Source organism: Salmo salar, chromosome ssa13, assembly GCF_905237065.1.
Source record: "Salmo salar chromosome ssa13, Ssal_v3.1, whole genome shotgun sequence".
Taxonomy (NCBI): Eukaryota; Metazoa; Chordata; class Actinopteri; order Salmoniformes; family Salmonidae; genus Salmo; species Salmo salar.
Window position 1 is genome coordinate 8,927,245 of NC_059454.1, and position 22,352 is coordinate 8,949,596.

At 44.0% G+C, this 22,352-nt stretch overlaps 1 protein-coding gene across 1 annotated transcript; it reads right to left on the reverse strand.

The window, feature by feature from the left end:
* Positions 1-339: 339 nt before the first annotated feature.
* LOC106566362 (G-protein coupled receptor 61-like) lies at positions 340-20,509 on the reverse strand. Its single transcript, XM_014134296.2, has 3 exons — positions 20,306-20,509; positions 5,053-5,820; positions 340-4,744 (listed from the first exon to the last, which is right to left on the reverse strand). Exons 2-3 carry the CDS (start codon positions 5,117-5,119, stop codon positions 3,270-3,272), a joined length of 1,542 nt encoding a protein of 513 aa, XP_013989771.1. The 5' UTR covers positions 5,120-5,820; positions 20,306-20,509; the 3' UTR covers positions 340-3,269.
* Between the last annotated feature and the right edge of the window lie 1,843 nt (positions 20,510-22,352).

Genomic DNA, 22,352 nt, shown 5'->3' on the forward strand with positions numbered 1-22,352 from the left:
CACTTTTATCGTGTTCTTATGGCTTCATCTTACCTCTGTAACATCATCCAATGACACCATCACTTTCAATGCCTCCCGCCAATAGAACCTACAGAGATACATGTTGAATGTTCGCGCAGACATGCGCACACACACACACACACTCACACACGCACATGCACACACAAAAGCATGCATGATGATTAATGGGCATAATTTAACTAATGTCACTTAAACATTTGTAATTGACATTATTTATCTACATTTGTTGTCAGGCAATTTGACAGCATGAAAAATAGGGGTCCTACTACTGGTCACATTTGACAGCGTATTAAAGGTCATGAAAAAGACAGAGGTTCATCTAGTCTATATCTTTAATTCATACTGTGATTGGTAACCAATACAGAAGAGATGTCAAAATAGAAAGAGATAAAATAAAACAGACAGATCTAAAAACCCAAACAGTCAATTTAATTTCTAGGCACAAAATAAATGATTAAATACAAAAGAATGAATAACTGAATAAATAAATATACTGTCAATCTTTTTATTAACCATCTGGCTATATAGCCAAACATTTTCATGTTCTCCATTTTAGGATACCCTCCATGGGATTCAAGGTTAGTGTTGAAGGAGAAAACATGCCACAATATGGTCTGAAATACCAATTGAAGGTTGTTCTCTGGGCGAGAACGGATATTCCCGGCTAGTTCACAAGCGAAGACCGTACTAAGCTGCAACCAGTTGAAAGACAACTCAGGATGACATTGATTTTGCTTGTCATTAATCCAGTTTTGACTAATTTGGGAGTTTGCCTCACCATCCCATTTTCTTTTCATGCAAAATAAATGTGCTAGAAATAGAAACGGTCCTATTGAAAAACAACAGTCAGCACTGAAGTCATTACACAAGGTTGTGTCCCAAATGGCATTCTATTCCCTATATAGTGGACCAGGGTCAATATGGACACAAGAAAATTAGGAACGTTTATATTTCTTCTCTCCAAAAACTTTTCACCCAAATCTAAAACTTCCCAGAGTGCTTGGTGTTTTGCATCTTGTGATCATGCCGATGGACTTGTTCCTCTCGAAAAGAGAGGGAAGGGAAGGCGACATTAGCGTGATTTGAAGTTTACACATTTGCTTTGGCAATGTCTGTGTTTAACACTTTTCATGTCCATAAAGCCTTTTTAATGGAATTGAATTGAGAGAGAGAGACAGAGAGAGAGAGAGACAGAGCGAGACAGACAGAGAGAGAGAGACAGACAGACAGAGAGAGAGAGAGAGAGAGAGAGAGAGATCGAGACAGAGAGACAGAGAGAGAGACACAGAGAGAGACAGAGCAAGAGAGCGAGAGACAGAGAGAGAGACAGAGAGAGAGACAGAGAGCGACAGAGAGACAGAAACAGAGAGAGAGAGGGAGGGAGAGAGACAGAGAGAGAGAGAATACAGCTTGTAGGGAGAAAGGCGAAGGTAAAAGCGTGCCATGTGTAAGAATCATTCATCACTCCTGTCTGTCTGTCACCTTTACTGTGTAGCCACAACAAGCCGTGGGTGTTTCTAGGTAAACACCACAGAACACTTAGCCTGTACTGTTAGGCACTCGCCAGCGTTTACCTGTAAACACAAGGGACATTGTTGGAGGTTGGCAATTGGTTTCGTCTAAAATGGCACTCTATTCCCTACTTAGTGCAAAACTTTTGACCAGGGCCCATAGGGTTCTGGTAAAAAAGAATTGTGTGCTATATAGGGAACAGGGTGCCATTTGGAACTCAGCCCAAATCTTTTGAATCTGTCCCCATTGTCCCCATTTTATAAGTGGCTTCAACAGCTGTCTGCTGCTGTCCATCTCTAAACTGACATTTTGAATGAAGTTGACATTTGAACACACTGAAACTCCACGCTTCCCTTCCGTGACAGAGAGAGAGGGCTCAAATTGAGCATGGAGCTGTGGAAAATATGAAAAAAAAAGAAAAAGCTAGATTTGTCATTATACACTATCTATTCTATACAGTAATTATTGCCTAACCATTTGTTAATCGTGCCAAATAATCTGCATCAACATTCTCTTGGAAAATAAGATAAGATAATATCAGTAGTTAAGAAGTTGTTGTCTGTGAGATATCACAGTGACACACCAATGTGGGTTTCTGCTCAAATAAATAGACCAAATAATAGCATTAATGGATTGAGAGTCTAAAATAACCCAACGTGCCAGCTTGCTATAAATACCACTGGCAAAGAACCAGCTGTGAAATGATCCTGTTAACACATTGGCTGCATCCAAAATGGCACCCTATTCCTCATATAGTGCACTTCTTTTGACCAGGGCCCATAGAGCTTCAAATTGAGATGCAGTCAGAAATGGAAAATGACTAAATCTGTATTCATTTCTTGGTTGCATTAGGAAGTGGAGAATGAGACTGGAATGTGGAATAAACACGCTTTTCATACAAATTGATTCTGCCCCCTTTTTTCTGTGATCTGTGTTTTGACCTGGTTCTTAACCCTTTGTCTGCTACTGTATGTATGTCTATAGGATTGGAGTTTTGCATTTGTCTAACTGATTGTCTTGGGGGGGGGGGTGTTCATCCACACTAAAACAAAGATTGTCAAGTGGTAATATGCTAGATGTTCTCTCACTCTCCTTGACCAGAATATAAATCATTCGGAAGATTGACAGGAAACAGGGGAGGTAGATAGACTGGCTGTATGTATTTGATGTAATGGGTTTTGGTCTTAATGGTAAATGGGTACCAATGTTATTAAACCAGGGTTAGGGTCAATTACATTTAAATTCAGTCTTTTTTGGAAGTAAACCTCATTAGAAAAGCATTGAGGATGATTGGAATTGGAATTTTAGTTTATTTCTTGATTTTACTGGAATTGAAATGGAATTTCCCCGAACCCTTCATCATACCTCCTAAAGGAACCCTGATTCTAGTGACAGTCCCAAAAAATGCACATAATAATAACAACCCGAATTCTTCAAAAGAAGATACCAAGTCTATATGATAGCTTCACTGTAACTGTAGCTCAAGAGCAATGTCTCACGTACTAGGTACTTGTATGTACCATAATCCAACTGTAGCAAAGGTGGACAACAAAATCGTCAAACAGCATCAAATAGAATACCCCAGATGTTCTAAATAACAGGTCATCTACTTGCCGTTTCCACCATAGGACTTCTACGGCGGTGTTTGGCCTGCAGACTAAGGCTTTAGTGCTTCTACCTCTGACGCCTGGTCCAAAAACAGGCCTACTGTACAGATGAACATCCAGTACAAGAGTTCAGGCACTGTCCAGCACTGTCCTGTTTACTCGGCAGCAATTTTCCGCTAGGTTGATGTCATCGTTCAGATTCAGATCCTGCTGCTCCAAGAACTCCGAGGTCTTCTCGATAATCTGTCCAGGGATGTGGAAGTCAACAGGCGTGTGTTCCTGGACCAGCGTGTTCTCCTGACCTGGTCCATCTCGAAGACGGCCCCTCTCCCCCGCCTCCTCCTCGGTCCTGCTGGCCCTGCTGTGTGCCTGGGTGGAGGGCTCCAGATTACACCCTGTCCCCTGGAGGAACTGGAGGAAGTTCTCCTCGATGGAGGCCTCTCGGCTGGCCAGCTGATCCCCATCGCCCGGCCCCGCCCGCTTAAAGAGACAGGCCAGGCTTCGGCCCAGCTCTGTTCGGATCTGCCGATTCAGACAGCCATAGAAGAAAGGGTTGGAGGTGAAGCAGAAGTAACCGATCCAGGTCACGACTTCTTCCAGCTGGGCCGAAGCCAGGGAGGCCTGGGGGGTAGAGACCAGGGCGGCGTACAGGTGGAAGGAGAAGTAAGGCAGCCAGCAGCATAGGAACTGGCCTCCAACCGCCACCAGGACTGCCGCGGCTTTACCCCCATTGAAGGTCCTCTGACTGGGGGAGCGGAGTGGAGGACATGGGCCCCCCAAGCTGACAGCCATGGTAGAGTGGCTGCTGAGGGACTCGGAGCGGTGAGGGCTGGGACCAGGTGTGTCCATCAACATAGGTAAGGGGCCATGCTGCATGGCTGCCACCCGGGCTACTTTAAACATGTTACAGTACACAATCAGAATGATCAGTACTGTACACAGGAAGTAGACAAAGGTGAAGAAGACCATGAAGATTAATCGTGTGGTCCCTCCTCCTCCAGTCCAGTGTAGGGAGCAACGTCTCTGGTTTGGAGGACCCGGGATCACGGGACTCCCTAGTCCTCTTCCAAGTCCGACACCTACCCCCTGGTTTCCCTGGGGCACCCAGCCCAGTAGAGGCAGAGCTGACATCAAAATAGCTTTGACCCAGATCCCGACTAACACTGCCACAACCACCCCTACTGTCATTTTCACCTCATGGCGCATCGGGTGGACGATGTAGTAATACCTCTCCACGTTGATGGCTGAGATAGACAAAATGGCGGCACTGACCAGCCCTACACTCAGGCAGAGGTAGCTCTGGCAGAGTGCCTCATCATGCACCAAGATCCGGTCCGACAGCATCCCCAGAGGCATCAGAACCAGAGCCGCCAGCAGGTCAACCAGACACAGATGGAACACGAAGGCGAACTTCCTCAGCTGCAGCGTCTTGGTGATGACAGCCATGACGGCTAGGTTGCCAACGACGGCCAGGAGGTCCATGAGGAGCATGGCAACCAGAGCCAGGGAGTGGGTCAGGGACAGGGGGGCTCCGCTAGCGCCGATGCCCACAGGAAAACTCACGTTGGGGTGCAGCGAGACTGGGAGGGCTGGGAGCCATGGCCCTGAATGAAATAAATAATTCATATTATTAGGCATATTTAAAATACATGTAGAGTTGCCTCAGCCATTTGAGTACAACAATACATACACAAACAATTATCAAAGATCATAAACACAAAGTCTACCAAGTCAGTACAAAATTAGGATAACTTTCCGCAAATTCCCAGGTTTTCCAGAAATCCGTGTTGGAGGATTCCAGATTTCCTGCTTATTCCTTCCTGATTCCTAGAATCTTCTAAACAGCATTTCTGGAAAACCATGGGAATTTTGGGAAGGTTACCAGAATTTTGCAACCTTAGTGGATACCAACCTGGAGGTCTAGAGATGGAGGTGGATGTGTTCCAGGGGGAACTGGAGGTGTCAGAAGGAGGCTCCATGCAAGGATGAGAAAGACGGAAGGAGAGAGGCCAGGGAGACTCAAAGGCCCATCACCCATCCTCCCCTGCAGTGGGATTGGGCTGAGGAACTGGGGACTGGGTTGGGGATTAGCAACAGATGTTCAGGTGGTAATGGTACTGTCTTTTTTGGGCAGGTAGAGCTGGACAGGGCATGGACAGGCCACCCTTGGCTGGTGGAAGTCTGGCAAAGTCCCACTTTTAATTCAAGAGACAAAGTCCGGTCGTGCACCAGGTAACCCAACACTAGATGCTGGAAGTCTGGACTGTAGATGAGATGGGCCTCTGTAGTGGTAGGAGAAGGGATGGGATGGGATGGACCCTCTGGATTGGTAGGAGAAGAGATTGGACGGGCCTCTGGAGTGGTAGGAGAAGATTGGATGGGCCTCTGGAGTGGTAGGAGAAGAGATTGGATGGGCCTCTGGAGTGGTAGGAGAAGAGATTGGATGGACCTCTGGAGTAGTAGAGGAAGGGATGGGATGGGATGGACCCTCTGGAGTGGTAGGAGAAGAGATTGGATGGACCCTCTGGAGTGGTAGAAGAGATTAGATGGGCCTCTGGAGTGGTAGGAGAAGGCTTTACCCAATGACGATCCCGATAGGTACAGCTCTTTATATTGCTGCTCATAAGGAACGCTGCATCCTTAGTGATGTTGAGAGGTTTCTAGTTGGAGAGGTTGGACTCTGAAACAAAAGTGAAGAAACATTATTGGTTAAAAACAGGCATTCAAATGCAGGCATTGTAAAATGAGCCAAAACACAGCTGTTATGAGCTGCATTCTGTTTCTGTCAGAGATTAACCTTTTGTTGAGATCAACGATGTCTCCATATGCTTGAATAAAAAAGAAAGAGCTTCAGTACAGTAAAGCTTTGAATGTCATTCACTGTCTGACCTACTTCAAATAATGTCATTTAAACATTACAAAGCCACATCAACAGCTTTCTAAGAAATCAAAGAGGGATGTATGAAGCAGGGTCAAAAAATACAGCATCCTCCTTTTCTGTTTATATTTATGAGATTTCGAACAAGGCATTTTAACACTCAACACTCACATGTTAACGCTCAACACTCACATTTTAACGCTCAACACTCACATTTTAACGCTCAACACTCACATTTTAACACTCTTTTATGTCATTCCAAAAACAAACATTTTCAAACAATGTTATTATGGCTGTCACAGTAATCCTTGCCTCCATTTCACCACTGTGTTTGTAATTATGCCACAGACCGCAGTCCTCGTGTACAGCCACATATATACATCCATCTGCGTCTTCTAAAGCGTGTTTTTCAGGACAGCCAGCCCTGCCGGGGAGAAGCTATAAGCACGGAGGATGCAGCCCACCATATGTCTCAGAGACAGAAAATCCATAGTGTTGAGAGAATGTGTCAGCTGTGGTCATGCTACTGATTTCCTAGTTTATAGTAATGTAAATGGAGCAGTAATGTAATCTTAAAGTATAACATTTTAAGAGTATAATATGTACCAAATAGACATTTTATATAAATATAAAGAGATGACCGAGTCACTGGCAAAGATAGGAGCGAAGCATCCATCCATGGGAGTTTTGCGAATTTAACCTATGCTATTTGGAATTGTCAGGCCACATTATCTATCAGTAATCAAATGTTGTCGTTCTGGGTTAGACTACTCCGATTAAAGTGGGCCAACGAGTAGTCTAAAGGGAGGAGCTTCGATGAAACGTGTTGTAATGTTAGTCTAGGAGGAGTAGCTCTAATGAAACATGGTGTTGTAATGTTAGTCTAGGGGGAGTAGCTGTAATGAAACATGGTGTTCTAATGTTAGTCTAGGGGGAGTAGCTGTAATTAAACATGGTGTTGTAATGTTAGTCTAGGAGGAGTAGCTGTAATGAAACATGGTGTTGTAATGTTAGTCTAGGAGGAGTAGCTGTAATGTTAGTCTAGAGGGAGTAGCTGTAATGAAACATGGTGTTGTAATGTTAGTCTAGAGGGAGTAGCTGTAATGTTAGTCTAGGAGGAGTAGCTGTAATGAAACATGGTGTTGTAATGTTAGTCTAGGAGGAGTAGCTGTAATGTTAGTCTATGGGGAGTAGCTGTAATGTTAGTCTAGAAGGAGTAGCTGTAATGTTAGTCTAGGAGGACTAGCTGTAATGAAACATGGTGTTGTAATGTTAGTCTAGAGGGAGTAGCTGTAATGAAACATGGTGTTGTAATGTTAGTCTAGGGGCAGTAGCTGTAATGAAACATGGTGTTGTAATGTTAGTCTAGAGGGAGTAGCTGTAATGTTAGTCTAGAGGGAGTAGCTGTAATGAAAAATGGTGTTGTAATGTTAGTCTAGAGGGAGTAGCGGTAATGAAACATGGTGTTGTAATGTTACTCTAGAGGGAGTAGCTGTAATGTCAGTCTAGGAGGAGTAGCTGTAATGAAACATGGTGTTGTAATGTTAGTCTAGGAGGAGTAGCTGTAATGTTAGTCTAAGGGGAGTAGCTGTAATGTTAGTCTAGGAGGAGTAGCTGTAATGTTAGTCTAGGAGGAGTAGCTGTAATGTTAGTCTAGGGGGAGTAGCTGGATGTGTTAGTCTAGGGGGAGTAGCTGTAATGAAACATGGTGTTGTAATGTTAGTCTAGGAGGAGTAGCTGTAATGTTAGTCTAGGGGGAGTAGCTGTAATGAAACATGGTGTTGTAATGTTAGTCTAGGGGGAGTAGCTGTAATGTTAGTCTATGGGGAGTAGCTGTAATGTTAGTCTAGAAGGAGTAGCTGTAATGTTAGTCTAGGAGGAGTAGCTGTAATGAAACATGGTGTTGTAATGTTAGTCTAGTGGGAGTAGCTGTAATGAAACATGGTGTTGTAATGTTAGTCTAGAGGGAGTAGCTGTAATGTTAGTCTAGAGGGAGTAGCTGTAATGAAAAATGGTGTTGTAATGTTAGTCTAGAGGGAGTAGCTGTAATGAAACATGGTGTTGTAATGTTAGTCTAGGAGGAGTAGCTGTAATGTTAGTCTAGGGGGAGTAGCTGTAATGTTAGTCTAGGAGGAGTAGCTGTAATGTTAGCCTAGGAGGAGTAGCTGTAATGTTAGTCTAGGGGGAGTAGCTGTAATGAAACATGGTGTTGTAATGTTAGTCTAGAGGGAGTAGCTGTAATGAAACATGGTATTGTAATGTTAGTCTAGAGGGAGTAGCTGTAATGAAACATGGTGTTGTAATGTTAGTCTAGAGGGAGTAGCTGTAATGTTAGTCTAGAGGGAGTAGCTGTAATGAAACATGGTGTTGTAATGTTAGTCTAGAGGGAGTAGCTGTAATGAAACATGGTGTTGTAATGTTAGTCTAGGAGGAGTAGCTGTAATGTTAGTCTAGGGGGAGTAGCTGTAATGTTAGTCTAGGAGGAGTAGCTGTAATGTTAGTCTAGGGGCAGTAGCTGTAATGTTAGTCTAGGGGGAGTAGCTGTAATGAAACGGTGTTGTAATGTTAGTCTAGGGGGAGTAGCTGTAATGTTAGTCTAGAGGGAGTAGCTGTAATGAAACATGGTGTTGTAATGTTAGTCTAGGAGGAGTAGCTGTAATGTTAGTCTAGAGGGAGTAGCTGTAATGAAACATGATGTTGTAATGTTAGTCTAGAGGGAGTAGCTGTAATGAAACATGGTGTTGTAATGTTAGTCTAGAGGGAGTAGCTGTAATGAAACATGGTGTTGTAATGTTAGTCTAGGAGGAGTAGCTGTAATGTTAGTCTAGGGGGAGTAGCTGTAATGAAACATGGTGTTGTAATGTTAGTCTAGGGGGAGGAGCTGTAATGAAACATGGTGTTGTAATGTTAGTCTAGAGGGAGTAGCTGTAATGAAACTTGGTGTTGTAATGTTAGTCTAGGGGGAGGAGCTGTAATGAAACATGGTGTTGCAATGTTAGTCTAAAGGGAGTAGCTGTAATGAAACATGGTGTTGTAATGTTAGTCTAGGAGGAGTAGCTGTAATGTTAGTCTAAGGGGAGTAGCTGTAATGTTAGTCTAGGAGGAGTAGCTGTAATGTTAGTCTAGGGGGAGTACCTGGATTGTTAGTCTAGGGGGAGTAGCTGTAATGAAACATGGTGTTGTAATGTTAGTCTAGGAGGAGTAGCTGTAATGTTAGTCTAAGGGGAGTAGCTGTAATGTTAGTCTAGGAGGAGTAGCTGTAATGTTAGTCTAGGAGGAGTAGCTGTAATGTTAGTCTAGGGGGAGTAGCTGGATGTGTTAGTCTAGGGGGAGTAGCTGTAATGAAACATGGTGTTGTAATGTTAGTCTAGAGGGAGTAGCTGTAATGAAACATGGTGTTGTAATGTTAGTCTAGGAGGAGTAGCTGTAATGTTAGTCTATGGGGAGTAGCTGTAATGTTAGTCTAGAAGGAGTAGCTGTAATGTTAGTCTAGGAGGAGTAGCTGTAATGAAACATGGTGTTGTAATGTTAGTCTAGAGGGAGTAGCTGTAATGAAACATGGTGTTGTAATGTTAGTCTAGGGGCAGTAGCTGTAATGAAACATGTTGTTGTAATGTTAGTCTAGAGGGAGTAGCTGTAATGTTAGTCTAGAGGGAGTAGCTGTAATGAAAAATGGTGTTGTAATGTTAGTCTAGAGGGAGTAGCTGTAATGAAACATGGTGTTGTAATGTTAGTCTAAGGGGAGTAGCTGTAATGTTAGTCTAGGAGGAGTAGCTGTAATGTTAGTCTAGGGGGAGTACCTGGATTGTTAGTCTAGGGGAGTAGCTGTAATGAAACATGGTGTTGTAATGTTAGTCTAGGAGGAGTAGCTGTAATGTTAGTCTAAGGGGAGTAGCTGTAATGTTAGTCTAGGAGGAGTAGCTGTAATGTTAGTCTAGGAGGAGTAGCTGTAATGTTAGTCTAGGGGGAGTAGCTGGATGTGTTAGTCTAGGGGGAGTAGCTGTAATGAAACATGGTGTTGTAATGTTAGTCTAGGAGGAGTAGCTGTAATGTTAGTCTAGGGGGAGTAGCTGTAATGAAACATGGTGTTGTAATGTTAGTCTAGGGGGAGTAGCTGTAATAAAACATGGTGCTGTAATGTTAGTCTAGGGGGAGTAGCTGTAATGAAACATGGTGTTGTAACGTTAGTCTAGGAGGAGTAGCTGTAATGTTAGTCTATGGGGAGTAGCTGTAATGTTAGTCTAGAGGGAGTAGCTGTAATGAAACATGGTGTTGTAATGTTAGTCTAGAGGGAGTAGCTGTAATGAAACATGGTGTTGTAATGTTAGTCTAGGAGGAGTAGCTGTAATGTTAGTCTAGGGGGAGTAGCTGTAATGAAACATGGTGTTGTAATGTTAGTCTAGGGGGAGGAGCTGTAATGAAACATGGTGTTGTAATGTTAGTCTAGAGGGAGTAGCTGTAATGAAACTTGGTGTTGTAATGTTAGTCTAGGGGAGGAGCTGTAATGAAACATGGTGTTGCAATGTTAGTCTAAAGGGAGTAGCTGTAATGAAACATGGTGTTGTAATGTTAGTCTAGGAGGAGTAGCTGTAATGTTAGTCTAAGGGGAGTAGCTGTAATGTTAGTCTAGGAGGAGTAGCTGTAATGTTAGTCTAGGGGGGAGTACCTGGATTGTTAGTCTAGGGGGAGTAGCTGTAATGAAACATGGTGTTGTAATGTTAGTCTAGGAGGAGTAGCTGTAATGTTAGTCTAAGGGGAGTAGCTGTAATGTTAGTCTAGGAGGAGTAGCTGTAATGTTAGTCTAGGAGGAGTAGCTGTAATGTTAGTCTAGGGGGAGTAGCTGGATGTGTTAGTCTAGGGGGAGTAGCTGTAATGAAACATGGTGTTGTAATGTTAGTCTAGAGGGAGTAGCTGTAATGAAACATGGTGTTGTAATGTTAGTCTAGGAGGAGTAGCTGTAATGTTAGTCTATGGGGAGTAGCTGTAATGTTAGTCTAGAAGGAGTAGCTGTAATGTTAGTCTAGGAGGAGTAGCTGTAATGAAACATGGTGTTGTAATGTTAGTCTAGAGGGAGTAGCTGTAATGAAACATGGTGTTGTAATGTTAGTCTAGGGGCAGTAGCTGTAATGAAACATGTTGTTGTAATGTTAGTCTAGAGGGAGTAGCTGTAATGTTAGTCTAGAGGGAGTAGCTGTAATGAAAAATGGTGTTGTAATGTTAGTCTAGAGGGAGTAGCTGTAATGAAACATGGTGTTGTAATGTTAGTCTAAGGGGAGTAGCTGTAATGTTAGTCTAGGAGGAGTAGCTGTAATATTAGTCTAGGGGGAGTACCTGGATTGTTAGTCTAGGGGGAGTAGCTGTAATGAAACATGGTGTTGTAATGTTAGTCTAGGAGGAGTAGCTGTAATGTTAGTCTAAGGGGAGTAGCTGTAATGTTAGTCTAGGAGGAGTAGCTGTAATGTTAGTCTAGGAGGAGTAGCTGTAATGTTAGTCTAGGGGGAGTAGCTGGATGTGTTAGTCTAGGGGGAGTAGCTGTAATGAAACATGGTGTTGTAATGTTAGTCTAGGAGGAGTAGCTGTAATGTTAGTCTAGGGGGAGTAGCTGTAATGAAACATGGTGTTGTAATGTTAGTCTAGGGGGAGTAGCTGTAATAAAACATGGTGCTGTAATGTTAGTCTAGGGGGAGTAGCTGTAATGAAACATGGTGTTGTAACGTTAGTCTAGGAGGAGTAGCTGTAATGTTAGTCTATGGGGAGTAGCTGTAATGTTAGTCTAGAAGGAGTAGCTGTAATGTTAGTCTAGGAGGAGTAGCTGTAATGAAACATGGTGTTGTAATGTTAGTCTAGTGGGAGTAGCTGTAATGAAACATGGTGTTGTAATGTTAGTCTAGAGGGAGTAGCTGTAATGTTAGTCTAGAGGGAGTAGCTGTAATGAAAAATGGTGTTGTAATGTTAGTCTAGAGGGAGTAGCTGTAATGAAACATGGTGTTGTAATGTTAGTCTAGGAGGAGTAGCTGTAATGTTAGTCTAGGGGGAGTAGCTGTAATGTTAGTCTAGGAGGAGTAGCTGTAATGTTAGTCTAGGAGGAGTAGCTGTAATGTTAGTCTAGGGGGAGTAGCTGTAATGAAACATGGTGTTGTAATGTTAGTCTAGAGGGAGTAGCTGTAATGAAACATGGTATTGTAATGTTAGTCTAGGGGGAGTAGCTGTAATGAAACATGGTGTTGTAATGTTAGTCTAGAGGGAGTAGCTGTAATGTTAGTCTAGAGGGAGTAGCTGTAATGAAACATGGTGTTGTAATGTTAGTCTAGAGGGAGTAGCTGTAATGAAACATGGTGTTGTAATGTTAGTCTAGGAGGAGTAGCTGTAATGTTAGTCTAGGGGGAGTAGCTGTAATGTTAGTCTAGGAGGAGTAGCTGTAATGTTAGTCTAGGGGCAGTAGCTGTAATGTTAGTCTAGGGGCAGTAGCTGTAATGAAACGGTGTTGAAATGTTAGTCTAGGGGGAGTAGCTATAATGTTAGTCTAGAGGGAGTAGCTGTAATGAAACATGGTGTTGTAATGTTAGTCTAGGAGGAGTAGCTGTAATGTTAGTCTAGAGGGAGTAGCTGTAATGAAACATGATGTTGTAATGTTAGTCTAGAGGGAGTAGCTGTAATGAAACATGGTGTTGTAATGTTAGTCTAGAGGGAGTAGCTGTAATGAAACATGGTGTTGTAATGTTAGTCTAGGAGGAGTAGCTGTAATGTTAGTCTAGGGGGAGTAGCTGTAATGAAACATGGTGTTGTAATGTTAGTCTAGGGGGAGGAGCTGTAATGAAACATGGTGTTGTAATGTTAGTCTAGAGGGAGTAGCTGTAATGAAACTTGGTGTTGTAATGTTAGTCTAGGGGGAGGAGCTGTAATGAAACATGGTGTTGCAATGTTAGTCTAAAGGGAGTAGCTGTAATGACACATGGTGTTGTAATGTTAGTCTAGGAGGAGTAGCTGTAATGTTAGTCTAAGGGGAGTAGCTGTAATGTTAGTCTAGGAGGAGTTGCTGTAATGTTAGTCCAGGGGGAGTACCTGGATTGTTAGTCTACGGGGAGTAGCTGTAATGAAACATGGTGTTGTAATGTTAGTCTAGGAGGAGTAGCTGTAATGTTAGTCTAAGGGGAGTAGCTGTAATGTTAGTCTAGGAGGAGTAGCTGTAATGTTAGTCTAGGAGGAGTAGCTGTAATGTTAGTCTAGGGGGAGTAGCTGGATGTGTTAGTCTAGGGGGAGTAGCTGTAATGAAACATGATGTTGTAATGTTAGTCTAGGGGGAGTAGTGGTGTCACAGCCCTTACTGTCGCTCCAGCCCTCTGAGGGTGTGTGTGTGTGTGTGTGTGTGTGTGTGTGTGTGTGTGTGTGTGTGTGTGTGTGTGTGTGTGTGTGTGTGTGTGTAGAACCAGGAGGCTAGTTCTGTTTACTGTCATAACCTCACCTGCCCACAACCCCACACCTGTCACAGTGATGGAACACACACACACACTCTGTCACAGGGATTGAACACACACACACTCTGTCACAGGGATTGAACACACACTGTCACAGTGATGGAACACACACACACACACTGTCACAGTGATGGAACACACACACACACTGTCACAGTGATGGAACACACACACTGTCACAGTGATGGAACACACACACACACACACACTGTCACAGTGATGGAACACACACACTGTCACAGTGATGGAACACACACACACACACACACTGTCACAGTGATGGAACAACCAACCGCCCATGCTGGAACACACACACACACACACACACACACACACACACACACACACACACACACACACACACACACACACACACACACACACACACACACACACACACACACACTGTCACAGTGATGGAACACACACACTGTCACAGTGATGGAACACACACACACTGTCACAGTGATGGAACACACACACACACTGTCACAGTGATGGAACACACACACTGCCACAGTGATGGAACACACACACTGTCACAGTGATGGAACAACCAACCGCCCATGCTGTTGGTACATTTCCATACTTGTTCAGTCGTGATGAAGGTACACTTTCAAATCAAAGTTTATTGGTCGCGTACACAGATTTGCAGATGTTATCGCAGGTGCAGTGAAATGCTTGTGTTTCTAGCTCCAACAGTGCAGTAAAACCTAGCAATAAACAATAAATATACACATAATCCCCCCAAAATGAAAAAACAAATTAAGAAATAACAGAAAAAGCTGGAATATAAATATACAATGCCTTCGGAAAGAATTCAGACCCCTTGACACAACCCAATGTCATGGTAACATCACTGAGAGACACAACCTAATGTCATGGTAACATCACTGAAGGAGACACAACCTAATGTCATGGTAACATCACTGAGAGACAACCTAATGTCATGGTAACATCACTGAGAGACACAACCCAATGTCATGGTAACATCACTGAGAGACACAACCTAATGTCATGGTAACATCACTGAAGGAGACACAACCTAATGTCATGGTAACGTCACTGAGAGACACAACCCAATGTCATGGTAACATCACTGAGAGACACAACCTAATGTCATGGTAACATCACTGAGAGACACAACCCAATGTCATGGTAACATCACTGAGAGACACAACCTAATGTCATGGTAACATCACTGAAGGAGACACAACCTAATGTCATGGTAACATCACTGAGAGACACAACCCAATGTCATGGTAACATCACTGAGAGACACAACCTAATGTCATGGTAACATCACTGAGAGACACAACCCAATGTCATGGTAACATCACTGAAGGAGACACAACCTAATGTCATGGTAACATCACTGAAGGAGACACAACCCAATGTCATGGTAACATCACAGAGACACAACCTAATGTCATGGTAACATCACTGAGAGACACAACCCAATGTCATGGTAACATCACTGAGAGACACAACCTAATGTCATGGTAACATCACTGAAGGAGACACAACCCAATGTCATGGTAACATCACTGAGAGACACAACCTAATGTCATGGTAACATCACTGAAGGAGACACAACCTAATGACATGGTAACATCACTGAAGGAGACACAACCCAATGTCATGGTAACATCACAGAGACACAACCTAATGACATGGTAACATCACTGAGAGACACAACCTAATGTCATGGTAACATCACTGAGACACAACCTAATGTCATGGTAACATCACTGAGAGACACAACCTAATGTCATGGTAACATCACTGAGAGACAACCTAATGTCATGGTAACATCACTGAGAGACACAACCTAATGTCATGGTAACATCACTGAGAGACACAACCTAATGTCATGGTAACATCACTGAGAGACACAACCTAATGTCATGGTAACATCACTGAAGGAGACACAACCCAATGTCATGGTAACATCACTGAGAGACACAACCCAATGTCATGGTAACATCACTGAGAGACACAACCTAATGTCATGGTAACATCACTGAGAGACAACCCAATGTCATGGTAACGTCACTGAAGGAGACACAACCTAATGTCATGGTAACATCACTGAAGGAGACACAACCTAATGTCATGGTAACATCACTGAAGGAGACACAACCCAATGTCATGGTAACATCACAGAGACACAACCTAATGTCATGGTAACATCACAGAGACACAACCCAATGTCATGGTAACGTCACTGAGAGACACAACCTAATGTCATGGTAACATCACTGAGAGACACAACCTAATGTCATGGTAACATCACTGAGAGACACAACCTAATGTCATGGTAACATCACTGAGAGACACAACCTAATGTCATGGTAACATCACTGAGAGACACAACCTAATGTCATGGTAACATCACTGAGAGACACAACCTAATGTCATGGTAACATCACTGAGAGACACAACCTAATGTCATGGTAACATCACTGAAGGAGACACAACCCAATGTCATGGTAACATCACTGAGAGACACAACCTAATGTCATGGTAACATCACTGAGAGACACAACCTAATGTCATGGTAACATCACTGAGAGACACAACCTAATGTCATGGTAACATCACTGAGAGACACAACCTAATGTCATGGTAACATCACTGAGAGACACAACCCAATGTCATGGTAACATCACTGAGAGACACAACCTAATGTCATGGTAACATCACTGAGAGACACAACCTAATGTCATGGTAACATCACTGAAGGAGACACAACCTAATGTCATGGTAACATCACTGAGAGACACAACCTAATGTCATGGTAACATCACTGAGAGACAACCTAATGTCATGGTAACATCACTGAGAGACACAACCTAATGTCATGGTAACATCACTGAAGGAGACACAACCTAATGTCATGGTAACATCACTGAGAGACACAACCTAATGTCATGGTAACATCACTGAAGGAGACACAACCTAATGTCATGGTAACATCACTGAGAGACACAACCTAATGTCATGGTAACATCACTGAAGGAGACACAACCTAATGTCATGGTAACATCACTGAGAGACACAACCCAATGTCATGGTAACATCACTGAGAGACACAACCCAATGTCATGGTAACATCACTGAGAGACACAACCTAATGTCATGGTAACATCACTGAGAGACACAACCTAATGTCATGGTAACATCACTGAGAGACACAACCTAATGTCATGGTAACATCACTGAGAGACACAACCTAATGTCATGGTAACATCACTGAAGGAGACACAACCCAATGTCATGGTAACATCACTGAGAGACACAACCTAATGTCATGGTAACATCACAGAGACACAACCTAATGTCATGGTAACATCACTGAGAGACACAACCTAATGTCATGGTAACGTCACTGAAGGAGACACAACCTAATGTCATGGTAACATCACTGAAGGAGACACAACCCAATGTCATGGTAACATCACTGAAGGAGACACAACCCAATGTCATGGTAACATCACTGAGAGACACAACCTAATGTCATGGTAACATCACTGAAGGAGACACAACCCAATGTCATGGTAACATCACAGAGACACAACCTAATGTCATGGTAACATCACAGAGACACAACCCAATGTCATGGTAACGTCACTGAGAGACACAACCTAATGTCATGGTAACATCACTGAGAGACACAACCCAATGTCATGGTAACATCACTGAGAGACACAACCTAATGTCATGGTAACATCACTGAAGGAGACACAACCTAATGTCATGGTAACATCACTGAAGGAGACACAACCTAATGTCATGGTAACATCACTGAGAGACACAACCTAATGTCATGGTAACATCACTGAGAGACACAACCTAATGTCATGGTAACATCACTGAGAGACACAACCCAATGTCATGGTAACATCACTGAGAGACACAACCTAATGTCATGGTAACATCACTGAAGGAGACACAACCTAATGTCATGGTAACATCACTGAGAGACACAACCTAATGTCATGGTAACATCACTGAAGGAGACACAACCCAATGTCATGGTAACATCACTGAAGGAGACACAACCTAATGTCATGGTAACATCACTGAGAGACACAACCCAATGTCATGGTAACATCACTGAGAGACACAACCTAATGTCATGGTAACATCCCTGAGAGACACAACCTAATGACATGGTAACATCACTGAGAGACACAACCTAATGTCATGGTAACATCACTGAGAGACACAACCTAATGTCATGGTAACATCACTGAGAGACACAACCTAATGTCATGGTAACATCACTGAGAGCTCACAGCTCCAATGTCATGGTAACATCACTGAGAGACACAACCTAATGTCATGGTAACATCACTGAGAGACACAACCTAATGTCATGGTAACATCACTGAGAGACACAACCCAATGTCATGGTAACATCACTGAGAGACACAACCTAATGTCATGGTAACATCACTGAGAGACACAACCTAATGTCATGGTAACATCACTGAGAGACACAACCTAATGTCATGGTAACATCACTGAGAGACACAACCTAATGTCATGGTAACATCACTGAGAGACACAACCTAATGTCATGGTAACATCACTGAGAGACACAACCTAATGTCATGGTAACATCACTGAGAGACACAACCTAATGTCATGGTAACATCACTGAGAGACACAACCTAATGTCATGGTAACATCACTGAGAGCTCACAGCTCCAATGTCATGGTAACATCACTGAGAGACACAACCTAATGTCATGGTAACGTCACTGAAGGAGACACAACCTAATGTCATGGTAACATCACTGAGAGACACAACCCAATGTCATGGTAACATCACTGAGAGACACAACCTAATGTCATGGTAACATCACTGAGAGACACAACCTAATGTCATGGTAACATCACTGAGAGACACAACCTAATGTCATGGTAACATCACTGAGAGACACAACCTAATGTCATGGTAACATCACTGAGAGACACAACCTAATGTCATGGTAACATCACTGAGAGACACAACCTAATGTCATGGTAACATCACTGAGAGCTCACAGCTCCAATGTCATGGTAACATCACTGAGAGACACAACCTAATGTCATGGTAACATCACTGAGAGACACAACCTAATGTCATGGTAACATCACTGAGAGACACAACCTAATGTCATGGTAACATCACTGAGAGACACAACCTAATGTCATGGTAACATCACTGAGAGACACAACCTAATGTCATGGTAACATCACTGAGAGACACAACCTAATGTCATGGTAACATCACTGAAGGAGACACAACCTAATGTCATGGTAACATCACTGAAGGAGACACAACCTAATGTCATGGTAACATCACTGAGAGACACAACCTAATGTCATGGTAACATCACAGAGACACAACCTAATGTCATGGTAACATCACTGAGAGACACAACCCAATGTCATGGTAACGTCACTGAGAGACACAACCCAATGTCATGGTAACATCACTGAGAGACACAACCTAATGTCATGGTAACATCACTGAGAGCTCACAGCTCCAATGTAAGGATAACATCTCAACATGCATTTTTCTGCTTACAGATAGGTCTCTACTATCCCCTTATCTAGAACTGTACACAATGAACCCTTACAATGAAGAACCATGTGTGTTTTGAAGAATTCTGATATTGTCAAATATTTATTTAGGAATGTGTATACCACATCAAGTGTCATTATTGAAAGATCATGTCACTACAATTCTCTCTTTAAATTATACTTGCTAGTTTTTTATTTTTATTTCATGCTTTTCCCCCATACTTTTGTTTAATGATTCATGAAGTGTACTGTATATATAATTTCCTTCAAAATGCACACATATTGTCTTTCGTCTGTAGGATTGTGTTAAACTGTCTACACCACTGCCTGTTTAACCACAGATTCTACTTGTAGGAACCAGAGTTCTGGAACCAGAATTCTGTTTTATCAATTAGAACATTCAAAACACTTAGTATTTATAAGTAGAAGAGAGTTGCTCCTCTAGTCTACACGGCTTGTATTTTATACAGAACAGAATCTCCCGTTTGTACTGAAGATCAGGAGTAGTGGGAAAAAAAAGAGAAATGTAAAATAGTCTTGAAACACTACCTCACTGTCCTGACCAGCAGCTCCAAGAAAGAAGAATTTGCCTTCAGACCATGGCAGTTTCTCAGATAGTCTGTTGCTGCTAATTGAGAACCATATGACCCTCCTATCACATGACCATCTGTGTGTTTACTGCTTGAAGGAGAACTAAACCATTGTTGTAACAACAACACAGCTTGTTTGTCCATTGAGAGAGGTCTACAATTCTACTCTAAAAATGTTTCACCATCCCAATGTAGAGGCTAATGTTGGAGATAGAGGACCATAACCCGTTTTAAATCCGTTTAAACGGTCCCTCAGCTAGCCAGCTAGGACTGCCCTGTCCACCACCTTTACCCCCCCCCATCTCAACCTCCTCTCCCCTATCTGATCAAACCTTCCCTACCCCTGCTGGATCTCTCTATTTGGCTGACTACAACAGTATGTCCCACTCCCCGTTTTCTCCTTTTTGAATCTCTTCTGACTCTCCCCTCTCTCAGTGAATCCTCTCTCCCAATGGACAAACTGAGTCTATCATTCAGTGGATATGTTGTTGTCACGAGAGGAGAGGGAAAGTAGCTTAGCACTCCAAGCACCGGTATAGTATAGAATGTTGTCACGTTGTGATACCTCCACAGACTTGTAATTATGTCTAGTCCTATGTGAAGCTAAAGCAGAGCAGTGTGATGAGAAACGATAGGATGACATACCTTTAATAGTTAGTGTGGAGACGGGCTGCTCCTTCCTCTCCAGGTTCACTGTCTGCTTGGATGAGGGAAGTGGACCGATTTTGCTCTTTCTCTCTCACTTACACTCACTCACTCACACACATACACGTTATACCACGTCAGAGAGAGAGAAAGAGGAAGAGAGAGAGAGAGGAAGAGAGAGAGAGGAAGAGAGAGAGGAAGAGAGAGAGAGAGAGAGAGAGAGAGAGAGAGAGAGGGGGGAAGAAAGGGAGAGATAGGAAGAGAGAGGTGGAGAGAGGAAGAGAGAGAGAGAGAGAGAGAGAGAGAGAGGGGAAGAAAGGGAGAGAGAGGAAGAGAGAGAGGAAGTGGAAGAGAGGAAGAGAGAGAGAGAGAGAGAGAGAGAGAGAGAGAGGAAGAAAGGGAGAGAGAGGAAAAGAGAGAGAGAGAGATGCTCCTGTGTCTCCTCCTCACCTGGCTCTTTCATCTCATCTTCCCCTCCCTGACCCACGGCAGCGCAACAGCAGAATGGACAGAGAACAAAAACTAGAGCAGAATGGAACAACAAACGAGAGCAGGACAGCGTGCTCCTTTCCTTCTCTCCTCCTGTCCTGCTGATAGTACACACACACACTCACACTCCACACACTCTCTCCAGCACGAGCTCAGGGTAACTGCAGAGCAATGCGGAGCAGGGAGGGAGCCAGCAGGCAGGCAGGGAGGCAGCAGGCAGGCAGGCAGGGAGGCAGCAGGGAGGCAAGCAGGGAGGTAGGGAGGCAAGAAGGCAGCAGGGATGGAGGCAGAGAGGTAGCAGGCAGGCAGAGAGGTAGGGAGGCAGCAGACAGGGAGGGAGGGAAGCAGCAGAGAGGCAGCAGGTAGGCAGAGAGGCAGCAGGGAGGCAGGCAGAGAGGCAGCAGGCATGGAGGGAGGCAGCAGGCCAGCAGGGAGGGAGGCAGCAGGGAGGCAGGCAGAGAGGCAGCAGGCAGGCAGAGAGGCAGCAAACAGGCAGAGAGGTAGGGATGCAGGCAGCAGGGATGGAGGGAGGCAGCAGGCAGGGAGGCAGGCAGGCAGGCAGAGAGGCAGCAGGGAGGAAGGCAGAGGCAGGGAGGCAGGCAGGGAGGGAGGGAGGGAGGGAGGGAGGCAGGCAGGCCGGGAGGGAGGGAGGGAGGCAGAGAGGGAGAGAGTCAGCAGGCAGGGAGGGAGGCAGAGAGGCAGCAGGGAGGCAGGCAAAGAGGCAGCAGGCAGGCAGCAGGCAGGCAGCAAGGGGGTAGGCGGGCAGGGAGGGGGAGGGAGGCAGGCAGGCAGTTTGGAGGGAGGTAGGGAGGGAGGCAGGCAGGCAGGGAGGGAGGGGGGGATGCAGGAAGGCAGGCAGACAAGCAGGCACGAAGGCAGCAGGGATTGGAGGGAGGCAGGGAGCTGTCTCTCTCTCTAGCCTCAGTAAATGTCACCTTAACTGTCTCTCTCTCTAGCCTCAGTAAAGGTCACCTTAGCTGTCTCTCTCTCTCTAGCCTCAGTAAAGGTCACCTTAGCTGTCTCTCTCTCTAGCCTCAGTAAAGGTCACCTTAGCTGTCTCTCTCTCTAGCCTCAGTAAAGGTCACCTTAGCTGTCTCTCTCTCTAGCCTCAGTAAAGGTCACCTTAGCTGTCTCTCTCTCTCCAGCTTCAGTAAAGGTCACCTTAGCTGTCTCTCTCTCTAGCCTCAGTAAAGGTCACCTTAGCTGTCTCTCTCTCTCTAGCCTCAGTAAAGGTCATCTTAGCTGTCTCTCTCTCTAGCCTCAGTAAAGATCACCTTAGCTGTCTCTCTCTCTAGCCTCAGTAAAGATCATCTTAGCTGTATCTCCCTTTAGTCTCAGTAAAGGTCATCTTAGCTGTCTCTCTCTCTCTAGCCTCAGTAAAGATCATCTTAGCTGTCTCTCCCTCTAGCCTCAGTAAAGATCATCTTAGCTGTCTCTCTCTCTAGCCTCAGTAAAGGTCATCTTAGCTGTCTCTCTCTCTAGCCTCAGTAAAGGTCATCTTAGCTGTCTCTCTCTCTAGCCTCAGTAAAGGTCATCGTAGCGTTCCCTTTGTCTTTTG